This window comes from Heloderma suspectum, chromosome 3, assembly GCF_057233095.1.
Source record: "Heloderma suspectum isolate Gila_16-S chromosome 3, 16-S_ref, whole genome shotgun sequence".
NCBI lineage: Eukaryota > Metazoa > Chordata > Lepidosauria > Squamata > Helodermatidae > Heloderma > Heloderma suspectum.
In genome coordinates, this window is record NC_139460.1 from 115,202,641 (window position 1) to 115,214,987 (window position 12,347).

At 41.6% G+C, this 12,347-nt stretch overlaps 1 protein-coding gene across 7 annotated transcripts in view; it reads left to right on the forward strand.

The window, feature by feature from the left end:
- PUDP (pseudouridine 5'-phosphatase) overlaps positions 1-12,347 on the forward strand; it is a 120,066-nt gene that overhangs the window by 83,182 nt on the left and 24,537 nt on the right. Inside the window, exons 4-5 of one of the 7 annotated variants that reach the window (XM_084844263.1) lie at positions 8,694-8,794; positions 10,321-10,746. The exons of 4 other annotated variants lie outside the window; for them this stretch is intronic. In XM_084844263.1, coding sequence (XP_084700389.1) covers positions 8,694-8,771 — 78 coding nt within the window. In that variant the 3' untranslated portion in view covers positions 8,772-8,794; positions 10,321-10,746. Of the gene's footprint in view, positions 1-2,998; positions 6,974-8,693; positions 8,795-10,320; positions 10,747-12,347 lie in introns of those variants that run through there. 2 more of the 7 variants (XM_084844260.1, XM_084844259.1) reach the window with 2 other exon arrangements.

The following is a 12,347-nucleotide window of genomic DNA, read 5'->3' on the forward strand; positions in this document are numbered from 1 at the left end:
TAGCTGAAGAAAAAAAAGGGGATTCACTTGCCACAACTGAATAATGACTGTGGTAATCTGGCCGCTATCCTACTACATCTAACCCACAGTTTCTTTATAACTTTTGTAGCCCAGTCCACTGCATCATTTCAATGCCCCATGGAGATCCTAGATGGAAAAGGCTATTCAATGCATTGGTGGAGATTCAGGTGTGGAGCTGTCCCTTACATTGCACTGAACTGGAAATCAATTGCATGGAGCCTCTGGATAGGGATATTGTCAACTTAGCCCTGGTGTTTTGTTATATGGTTCAGTTTCTAGGATGATAAAGTAGAGGTATTTAACTGTCTTTGCTTTTTATTTGTGCAAACTAGTGTGTGGCCATTGTAGGGTTTCCAATCCTCTACTTGTACTTTACATATAAGTTATGTGATGATGGAACTACATCAACAGCATTTACTCAGATGCTTAAACATCTTAGCTCTCCAGTTCACTGTTGATACCTGAATACCTGAATTAGATCCAACTATTATTCTTACAAGAGAGAAGGGAGTCTTGTTGGACACTGATTTGGGAACAGGGAAGGAAAAAAAAATAGAAACTACGGACAAAATAATTATAAGCACATCTGTCCTGGACAGACAAAATAACAATCTCACTTGCATTCCTAACTGCGGAAGAACTCTCACATCTTTGGATTTAGTATATTAATGGGTAAGACAAAAGGGCAGTCAGTCATCACACAGTTTTGATTCCATTTTGTTAGTGACCACTCTCAGCACTTGACTCAAAATACCACCAGGATGTTGACAATAAGTATCAGCCAGCGGAAATTGAAGGAAGATTTGGTACTTTTTTTGTTGTAACCTTAAAGCCTCCATAATTATGGGGTCATTTTCCCAGCTTCTTTAGTAATTAAGTGTTTTAATTGCCTCCGGATCCAAGGAATTAGTTAAGCTTTTCCATTATGCATATTGCATTCCAAAGTCACTGTAGTTTTTCATACAATAAGCTTAATGACATCACGGAAGTCAATTAGGTCTATCAAGGGAACCTGCTGAAGTATGTTTATTTGTACAGTGTGGATTAAAGAAAAGGATTCAGAACAGCCTTGAAAATGTGGTTTTGTGCAATGCAGAAACATCTAAAGGCCAAGTATGTCAGAGATGTCCCTTTTTCTGCTTTCTGAATGTGATGGGAAATTAAAAGGTATGGATTTATGCCTCAAACTAGCTATGGTCCACAAAGACTTGCAGACAGGAGAGCTCCATTTTACAGCAGTTGTTTAAAGCATAACAATATTTGTTGGATACTTATTTATAGCAATGGTCAGTAGCCTGTGACTGAAAGAATATTAAGGCATTATCACAAGGAATACTTCAGTTATTTTCAGGGATGTTGGTGGGGAAGGTTGGCATTTGTAATTCAAATAAAAACCCTACATTAGCAAGAATGTACACTCAGTTTTTAAAAGAGTCTTTCACTTTCTACACCATGTTAATATTTGCCAGTGGTTCATTCAAGTTTTTGAAAAGCATTCTTAGCATCAGATGTGAAATTGTCTTTAATCTTTAACTTGAAAACTGAATGAGAGAATTTAGTGAACATGCAAAGATAACTTATGAAAGAAGTTAAGAAGAATTCATGTTGGCTCATATGGAGGTATTAAGTCTCAGTTCGTTGTATTTCCAAGAAGACATCTTTTAAATTAATATGGCTAAATTATTGTTCACTGATATATTGATGGTCATAAGATGAAAAGGAAACCACGTACACAAATGGCATGTTGTGTGGAGGTCCTGGCGTAACAAAGTTGAGGCTGGTATCTGTTTCATAAACAATGGATACTGTTGAAACATGCTTATTAAGTAATGTGTTTGTTGAAATGAAATAGCTCTCACTCTAGCTCTGCCATTTTTTCTGTGCTTCTGTTCATGTAGTCTGGGAATGAAAAAGCACTAGCTCGGGAGTTTTAAGGTAAGGGCAGGAACAGAAAAGGGCTGGTGGGGTTGATAGTTGACAAAGAGGGAGATGTGCTGACAAGAGCAGGTGACTTGAAAGAAGTTCCAGGGTGGGGTGGGGAGCCTCATCAGCTAGTCTAGCAGCAGGAGAGCTAAGATGATCCAGGGGAAGACCTCACCCAGACAGTAAGCAGTCAACCCCCAAAAGATATTGGATGGTTGAAAGAAGTGGTAGGAAACCACCACTCATCCCTATCCCTCACTTATCCCGATCCTTGTCCCTCAGACTTCTCTTTATACACACCTCCTTCCCATCTCTTCAAGCTCATACTTTGGTTTGCACCAGATTTATGGATCTAAGGCTAAAACCATGCTCAGACAATGTGGCAGACATCTCTTTTATACCCATACTAGGAAAAAGAGTTCCCACATATTTTAGGTGGGAATCTCAAATCCTATGGCTTGATTTGGTCATAACCACCATGTGGTGACTTCAACAACTGGAAGTCCAGTATTGGTCAACTATTCCAATATTATGTTGTTGTTGTTGTTTCAACAGTGGTAAAATAAAATCCTGTATAATTTTCTGTTCAATATCTATCACCTTTGATTTTTGAGTGCATGGTTCTAATTCTGTTGTGGCTTTATGAATACCCATCTCCATGGAGGGTTTGGTCACAAGTCAGGTCCTCACAATTCAAATTCATTGTAGCCTTACTTGTACAGTGGTAAGAAAAAGTTTGTGAACCCTAATGATAATTACATAAATTCCATAGTTTTACCATGATAGCCTTTGTGAATCAAAGGGTTTCTAAATATCTAATAGGGAACCAATTCAGTGTTTTGTGAAATAAAATGATATATAAATTAGGCAAGCAATGAGTACTTAAGAGTCAGGGTGTATGCAAAAGTATGAACCCCTGGTTGCATCAGCTCAGTTCAAGGGAATAATTAAAATCAGATGTTTAAGTAATTAGGTAGATCTTCAGGGGTGAATTTGGGAGGTCCCATCCTATAAAAGGATCAAAACCTTTGTGAGTTTGGTCTTCACCATACAGGTGTGTTGATGAAGCCCTCCAGTGGAAGGAAGCCCTCCAGTGTCACTGGAAGCCCCCCAGTGTCACTGAGTTGAAGCAGTTCTGTAAGGAGAAATGGGCCAAATTCCTCAAAACCGATGTGAGAAACTGACCGGAACAGGAAACGCTTACTTGAAGTCATTGCTGCCCAAGGAGATGCCACCAGGTACTGAATCTAAAGGTTCACATACTTTTTCAAATATGAATATTGAATGTTGAATTACTTGTGGATAAAGAAATGTTGAAAATACATCATGGTTGTGTGTCATTTGTTTAATCAGGTTATCTGTTGTTCTTTATGTAGGATTATAGAGTTCGATTAAGATCTAATAGCATTTTAGGTTTGAAATATGTGACAATCCTAAGGGTTCACAAACTTTTTCTCACCACTGTATGTGTTTTGCTCAGATTTTCAGTGTCTGCGAAACCTGGAAACACCTCAGGATTAAGTCATCCTGAAAGTTTGCACAGGATCCATCAGTCTGGATACGCAAAATTACAACTGAACTTTGCCACTGATTTTTGCCAGTATCCCTCCCAGAAATTTCCCTTCCACCTTAAAGTCTTTTGCTTAACTTTGGACTGCTCTTTCTAGTTACTTAACATGCTGTCTTCCCAATTTAAGCCTCTGGGAATCCCAGAACTGGATGATGGAAACAAGCCATTAGTTCTTTGCCTAGGGAATGTTTGTATGAGTTCAAGCTTAAAGGACAGATTCTGACTGGATAATTTCTGATATATGCACCCACCTCAGAGGAATTGGAGTTTTGTCCAGTGCTGGTCCTGCCTCCTTATGAGCTCTTAATAAGTGGGTTCCAAGATCCATACAGCAGAAAATGTATGTTGCATAGTCACAGGAGGTGTGTTGTTGCATGACCCTCCTGTAATGCAGCATTCCTTCATAAAGATGGAAATTTTCTTGTGCTATGGCTGTGTAGGGGCATCAAGAATCTTCAGTGATAGGTAGTGTGATTGTTTCTGTTTGGACATCATAACAGTCTTTGATCAATATCAGTCAGAAGTGTAGCTTCTCTGCTGGGGAGAATGCATGCCCTGAATGCTTGTAGATTCTAAACAGCATCCCAAAAGTCCTCTTCCTTTTCCCCACAAATTCCTTATTTAGATAATTAGTCACAATGGGGACAATTTGCAGTCTGCAAGGAAAACATTTTTTTATATATTTATTCACAGAGGAGTCAATTTAACATCTCTAAGGAAAATGTCATGTTTCTTAATTCTAATCCAGAACTAAAACACTTTCATATATCAATTTTCTACATGCTTAAGGTACTGCTGACTGTGGCACATGTGGCTGTAGAAATGAAAAGGCAAATAGAGTTATCAAGAGCAGAACACCTTTTTAGCAATGCACAGACAATGGGAAAACATTACAAAACCAGTGAACAAGCTTGTGAAAACTGGGTTTGATAGTAACTTCATGAAGGACCGTCAAGCTGTCAGTGAATATTATGAAGTGTTTTTAAAAGTTCCCACTTTATTTGGGCATTAAAAATCTGGTTTTCTTCTATCCCCCCTCCCCACCGGTCCAACACTGGACATACCATGTTGCTCCTCCATCCACATGACTGACCATGTGAATGTCTGTTGTCAGGGTGCCTATGGCCGTACAGCTGTGTATGCATAGCCCCCCTTCCCTCCAGACATTCTCACTGTATGCACAGATACCTGGGGGCTGATGACACTGAAGGGCTACACAGCACAGCCCTGCTCCATGTTCGCATGTTGAAGCAAGCCAGATTTTTAATGGCTTCTCTCTCATCTCATGGCCGCCATGACAACCATGGGGCTGTCCCAACATGTCATCGGCCCAACGCATATAAAAGGACACACGCTTGATCTGGTTTTCTCGACTGGGCAGGAGGATGGTGATCTGAAAGTGGAGCAATTAACATCTGTCCCTTTGTCATGGACAGATCACTTCCTGCTGAGGTTTAGACTCCTGGCAGCCTTCCCCCTCTGCAAGGGTGGGGGACCTATTAAAATGGTCCGCCCCCGGAGATTAATGGATTCCGATGGATTCCAGAGGGCTCTGGGGGCTTTTCCTGCTGGTATGGCTGGTGCTCCTGTCGAAGCCCAGGTGGCTCTGTGGAATGCAGAGATGACTCGGGCGGTTGACACGATCGCGCCCAAGCGCCCTCTCCCTCTGAGCAGAGCCCGGCCAGCTCCTTGGTATACACCTGAGCTGAGGGCAATGAAGCAAGAGGGGAGACAGCTAGAACGCAGGTGGAGGAAAACTCGTGCTGAGTCTGACCGAACACAGGTAAGAGCCCACTATCAAGCCTACTCTGTGGCGGTGAGGGTGGCAAAGAGACAGTTCTTTTCCACCAGCATTGCATCTTCTCAGTGTCGTCCAGCTGAGCTTTTCAAAGTGGTTCGCAGCCTTTTACATTCTGGGCCAGGGAGAGAGACGGTGGAACCCTCAGTAGCATGCTGTGACGAGTTTGCACGGCACTTTGAGGATAAAGTCGCTCAGATTCATCATGAATTGGACACCACGATTAATGCAGTTCCATTGGTAGAGGCATTCAGAGCACTGTCTGGTCCAGTTTTATTGGATGAGTTTCAGTTATTGAGGCCTGAGGATATGGACAAGGTGCTTGGCCAAGTCCGATCGACCACTTGTGTGCTTGACCCTTGCCCTTCATGGCTTATTAAATCAAACAAGGAGGGGTGTCTGGCTGGGTCCAGGAGGTTGTAAATTCCTCCTTGAGAGAGGGAGTGGTGCCTGCTGCTTTAAAAGAGGCGGTAATTAGACCACTCCTGAAAAAGCCTAACCTGGACCCAGAGGATGTTAATAATTATAGGCCAGTGGCCAACATCCCCTTCCTGGGCAAGGTGCTTGAGCAGGTGGTTGTAGGACAGTTCCAGGCACTGTTGAATGAAACGGATTATCTAGATCCATTTCAATCGGGCTTCAGACCTGGTTTTGGAACAGAAACTGCCTTGGTCGCCCTGTGGGATGACCTCTGCCAGGAGAGGGACAGGGGGAGTGCGACCCTGTTGATTCTCCTGGACCTCTCAGTGGCTTTTGATACCATCGACCATGGTATCCTTCTGGATAGGTTGTCTGGGTTAGGAGTTGGAGGCACTGCACTACAGTGGTTCCGCTCCTACTTGTATGACCAATTCCAGAAGGTGGTGCTGGGGGATTATTGCTCTGTGCCATGGCAATTGTGCCATGGGGTTCCACAGGGCTCTATTTTATCCCGCATGCTGTTTAACATCTACATGAAACCACTGGAGGAAGTTATCCGGAGGTGTGGGCTGAAGTGCCATCAATATGCAGATGACACATATTCATCTACCTCTCTTTCTCATCAAACCCAGGTGAGGCAGTGGCTGTTCTGAATCAGTGCCTTGGCACGGTAATGGCCTGGATGAGGGCCAATAAACTGAAACTCAATCCAGACAAGACGGAGGTACTGTTAGTGGGTGGTTCGTCTGCCCGGCTAGGTGATATTCAACCTGTTCTGGAGGGGGTTGCACTCCCCCTAAAGGATCAGGTTCGTAGTTTGGGGGTGCTCTTGGATCCAGAACTGTCGATTGAGGCACAGGTGAACTCAGTGGCACGGAGCACTTTTTATCAGCTTTGGCTGGTATACCAACTATGCCCTTATCTGGACAGAGATAGCCTAGCTACAGTTATCCATGCTCTGATAACTTCTCGTCTGGATTACTGCAATGCGTTATACGTGGGGCTGCCTTTGAAAACGGTCCAGAAACTTCAGCTGGTCCAAAATAGGGCAGCAAGATTTAAGAGGGACTGGCCTGCGAGCTCATATTACGCCAGTACTTTTCCAGCTGCACTGGCTGCCAGGCCATTTCCGGGCCCGATTCAAAGTGCTGGTGTTAACATTCAAAGCCCTTAACGGCTTGGGGCCAGGTTACCTGAAGGATCGCCTCCTCCCATATGTGCCTGCCCGGACCTTAAGATCATCCTCAGTGGCCCTTCTCCCTGAGCCCCTGCCAAAGGAAGTGAGGCGGGTGGCTTCTAGGAGGAGGGCTTTTTCTGCTGTGGCACCCCAGCTCTGGAATGAGCTCCCTAGTGAGGTTCGCCTGGCACCTACATTGTATTCCTTTCGGCGCCAGGTGAAGACCTTTTTATTTTCCTAGGCATTTTAGCTTTCTAAATTTTTATCTTTGCTGTTTTAAATCTGTATTTTAAACTCCTGCACTGCTGCTAGGTTTTATTGTGGTTGTATTGTTATATTGTGGTTTTAATGTTCTATATATTTTAAATTGTTTTATTGTGTGTTGTTTGGTTTTAATTTTTGTGAACCACCCAGAGAGCTTTGGCTATTGGGCGGTATAGAAATGAAATGAAATGAATGAATAAATAAATAAAAAAAAAAATGGTAACCTGCCTTTCTTTAGGAATTCAGGGTTGGGGTTACCCCATCTTTTCAGTACTGCTATCCTGTATAGTAGATTAAATTAAGGGATCCTGACTATACATGTTCCTGATTTTGTGTAGGAGTCCACATGCAATCAGCCAGGATGTACAGGTTTCTATTCAGACTTTCCACTCAATGTATGAAGGTCAGGATGGTGTGAGCAGGGACATGGACACTGAGGTGTGGATGGCTCCACCTTCTCTCTCTTCCAAGTGATCTTTGAAGACGTGGAATAATAATTTTTGAATGGGGCTTCTGACACATACACTCAGCAAAATTTCCATAAGGCTGTTGGCCAAACATGTTCGTTTGTTCCCATATTTTTCAGGAAATCGGTTGGAAAGAGAGAAAGAAAATATATACTGAAATCCTGACTGTATTTCAGTGCATTGATTTCTATTAATATAGAAATGTGTTAGTTCAGGTTGCAGCATGTGATGGTATCTAAAACTGTTACATTAAAAAGTCATATATGCATAGTAAGTTTTATATGAAATATTTGCCTTGCATTTTCATTTTATAAATGCAGAGTTAGCACTTAGATTGTTTTATTCTGACCTTTACTTTCTATAACACTAACACATCATTTGAGACAAAATGTAGACCAACAGGAACTGTTCTCTTATGCAGATATAAAACTCCTATATTAATAACTTAACTAGAGGAGGATAACAGGGAGAATACAAATAAGTGATTTTTTATGAACAAAATGACCTCATTTAATTTTCAAATACGGGACTGATGTGTATATATTGCTTAATAAAGAATAATAATGGCTTAAATAAAGGCTTTGTTTCCAGAATTGGTCTCAAACTGAGAACAGAGCAATACATAAGTAAAAGTATAAAATATTTTGGCTGTAATGTGCTTGGCTTTTAATGACAACAGTAATGCATAGTCCTAACCATAGTACTGCAATAACATTATGTGAAATAACTCTGTGTTCTTTTTAATACCTCAGATGCGTTCACAGTGATAGCTATGGTAAAACAATATATTGAATTTCCATTTTTGTTTTTGTATGAGCATGAACACACCTTTTCCAGTGGCAGTCCTTAAATTGTAGTATCCATCCTACTTATCATGTTTTACTCTTCTACACTCTTTGGAGTGTAGAAAGGCATCCTTTTGGCTCCCCTTTTTATGCATTTCCAGTTTTAGTTTTTTTTATTTCTTTTATGTCCAGATGCCACATCAATAGTGAATTCCTTTAAAATAAATTTAGTTCTACTTTTACATTACAATTACGATTTTCCCTTCAGCCTACTCCATGTAACTGCTATGGTGCATGTGTACCAGACACACAACAATACCCATATATTATTGGGGATCTTCCATAAGAGAAGCTTGATGCATTGCTACGGTCAGTATAATTAGATGGTTGCAGTATACCAAGGCTTTGTATGTTTTGGAAGATTGGGGTTGCAGGGGAAGAGGTTGGGAAAAACAACTCGGCACACCTCCAGTACCACCAGGGCAAGCCATGGGGACAGTATATAGAAAGTCTGGTAAATATGATGAGCTTGAATTGAATCCATCATACAAACACTAAGTGCTACTCAGCATGTGATACTAGGTTAAGTCAGTTGTGATACTTAAATGTGTACCTGCAAGTGCCTGTATCATTTAATTGTGCTGTCTACAGACACTAAATCTTGCGCACCTTTATGTATTTATTTATTTATTTACAATATTTGTGTACCGCTCCATATCTAGAACAGATTTCGGAGCAATGAACACAAGAGATAAAACAGTAAAAGGATAAAAAGATTAAAACCCCAGATTATGCTGTTTTTAAAAACAGAATGCCAATAAAAATTGTGACTGGTCAATTAAGAAATGCCTCCTGGAACAGTGCTGTTTTCAAGGGGCACCAGAAACAGCACAGTGGTGGTGCCTGACTGACCTCCTAGGCAGGGAATTCCAAAGAAAGGGGGCCACCACACTGAAGGCTCTTCTCCAATCAGGCCATAGGTCCATGTGGAGCCACCAGGAGCAAGCCCTCTGATGACCTCAGTGACCGGGCAGGTTGGTAAGGGAGAAGGTGCTCTCTCAAGTATCCTGGTCCCAAATTGTTCAGAGCTTTGTACACTAGTACTAAAACCTTAAACCAGTCTTGAGGTTACTAGTGCTTGTACCACTCTGGCCGAGCTATCCCTGTCCACGAGAGGCCATAGTTGGTAAACCAGCTGAAGCTGGTAAAAGGCACTCTGACCTGTCATGGCCACTTGGGCTTCCAGCAATAGTGATGGATCTAGGAGCACCCCCAAACTACGGACATAGTCTTTCAGGGGAAGTGCAACCCCATCCAGAACACGCAATGAGCCTATCTCCTGGACTCAGGAACCACTCATCCACAGGGCTTCCATCTTGCCAGGATTCAGTTTCAATTTATTGGCCATCATCCAGCCCATTACTGAGTTCAGGCACTGGTCCAGGACTTGCACAGCCTCTCCTGATTCAGATGTCACAGGGAGATAGAGCTGTGTATCATCAGCATACTGATGGCACTTGGCTCCAAATACCCTAATGACCATTCCCGGCAGCTTCATACAGACGTTAAATAACATTGGAGACAAGATGATACCCTGCATAACCCCATAGCTCAATGCCCAAGGGGCCAAGGAATGGTCACCTCTATACTAATACACCCAACAAAGCAAATCCTTGTGAACTTTGTATTCTTTAAAATCCACGTGATTGCAACAGTGTATATTCAGGTCATATGCTTCAAATTGCATTGTTAAACTGCTTTCTTTATAACTGCCTCCCCAAAGGTTATCAGATGTCTGTCGATGATCTAGGAATTAAAGCCAAGTAATTATTACTTGCTGTCATTAACAGAATCAATCTTCTACTTACTGTTTTATTTTTCTTTCTAATTCTCAGTGTCTTGTATTTGAAGATGCTCCCAATGGGGTCAAGGCATCACTGACAGCTGGGATGCAAGTGGTTATGATTCCAGATGAAAACCTGAATAAAGATCTTACGAAAGAAGCAACTCTAGTTCTCCAATCTATGAATGATTTCAAGCCAGAACTGTTCGGTTTACCGCCATTTGATTGAGAACTGTTTTTTAAAAAATCATTTTAATTTACCCATCCTGATTTGGGGGAAGAGTAGACTTTTGTACACTGTGGTAATCATAATGTTTCATTTTGATCATTTTGATAATTACACTTTACTTGATAACTCATTAATTCAAATGGAGAGGTTCTAGGTGGAAAGATGGGGCTGGTAGCATTCATAGCATGCTATAGCAGGCTTCTCTGCTTTTTTAAAAAAAAAAACCAGTCCCATGCACTGTCAGACAGTTTGTCCCTAAAACTCCAGAAGGCACTTTTAATGAAGTACAAGGAGCTGCTGCCAAAGGGAAGAAAGTGAACTCCTTGGTTTGCATGTAAGTTCCTTTGCATGCCTAAATTGTCTCCAAATTGTGTCTATTGTTTTTCCTTGTTTGACATTTTAAGAATGTAAGAAGAACCATGCTGGATTGGACCAAAGGTCCATTTAGTCCAGCATTGTGTTCTCACAGTTGTTGACCAGCTGCCTGTGGGAAACCCACATAGGATGTAAAAGCAATAGCACCCTCCCACTCACATTCCCCAGCAACTGCTGTACATAGGCATACTGCCTCTGATACTGGAGGAAGCATATAGCCATCAGGACTTTTCTTATCCCCTTTTAAAGTCATCCAAATTGATGGCCATCACTACATCTTGTAGTAGCAAATTCCACAGTTTAACTATGGTTTACATAGTTTAGCTAGTTTCTTCCATCTTCTTTCTTTGGCTTGAATGTGAATTAGTGTAGTCTACAACTTCTCAGACATTCTGTTGCAAAACCCTTGTTTGCCTGGGTCAAACCAACCAAATAGATTGAAAGGCTGCAGGCAGGTCCCTCTTAATTTTTATCTCTATGCAGTGCTTTTAAATGCTTTAAAAGTAATTGATTCAGTAGCATGATTATAATCTCTTTATACAGGCAGTGGTTACCAACTCAGCCAAGCATCTCTCTTGTTACTGCCTTTAGTTATGCACAAACCAACAATTTTCTGTTTCTATTTCCATGGTGCTTTTGCCCTTGTGTCTTTCCTTTCACTGCCTGTGTTAGAGAAAACATATCTTACCACCTTTAGAGAACCTTTTGCTCTTGGAACTCTGCGAAGTGCAACAACAATTTTCCTACTTCTCTTCCTCCTTCTAACTTACCTTCTTTCTTGACTAACCCTGTCTGATGAAGTAATGACTGTCTCCTTCGTTCAGATTCAACTTGCTAAACGTTTCCTTTGCTGTCTTCTCTGAAGTTTCAATGTGAATTGCAACTTTTGAGTATGTCTGCATGTCTAGTGATGATGACTGCAACATTGCCTATGGAAAATAGAAGTGTCTGTACATGGAAAAAACATATTTTGAATAAATTTTGCTAATTTGCCAGCATTCACATGTATTGGCTTTTTGTATGCGTGTAATTTTATCTATACTAGCTATAGAGACTTAATAGGGAACTAAGTAGCATGGTGAAGGCCACCTGCTGAATATCCTGTTCTGGCTTCTAGTGGTTCACAAGGTTCTTCCCATATGTTCTCAGATTTCTCTTTTAACACAGGCTCTATGGTTCCTGCCATATTAGCCCCATTCCTAGAGCATCCTAGGAAACAGGTAGACTTTGAGCACTGCTTTCTAGGATGCTTTGAAGACACCCTAGTTGAATGATGCTTCTATAGCAAGAACCATAAAGCCCATTCCTAGAACTCTTTCCTTTTTATCTGGGGGCTTGGTGAGTTGCTAGACAGGGCTTGTAGAGAGCTGTCTGTAGCCCACGGGCTATACTTTTTTCACCCCTGCATTACTCCAAACTGACTGTTCATAGCTGGAATTCAGAAGAGGATACTGACTTTGGAATGATGTGTACTG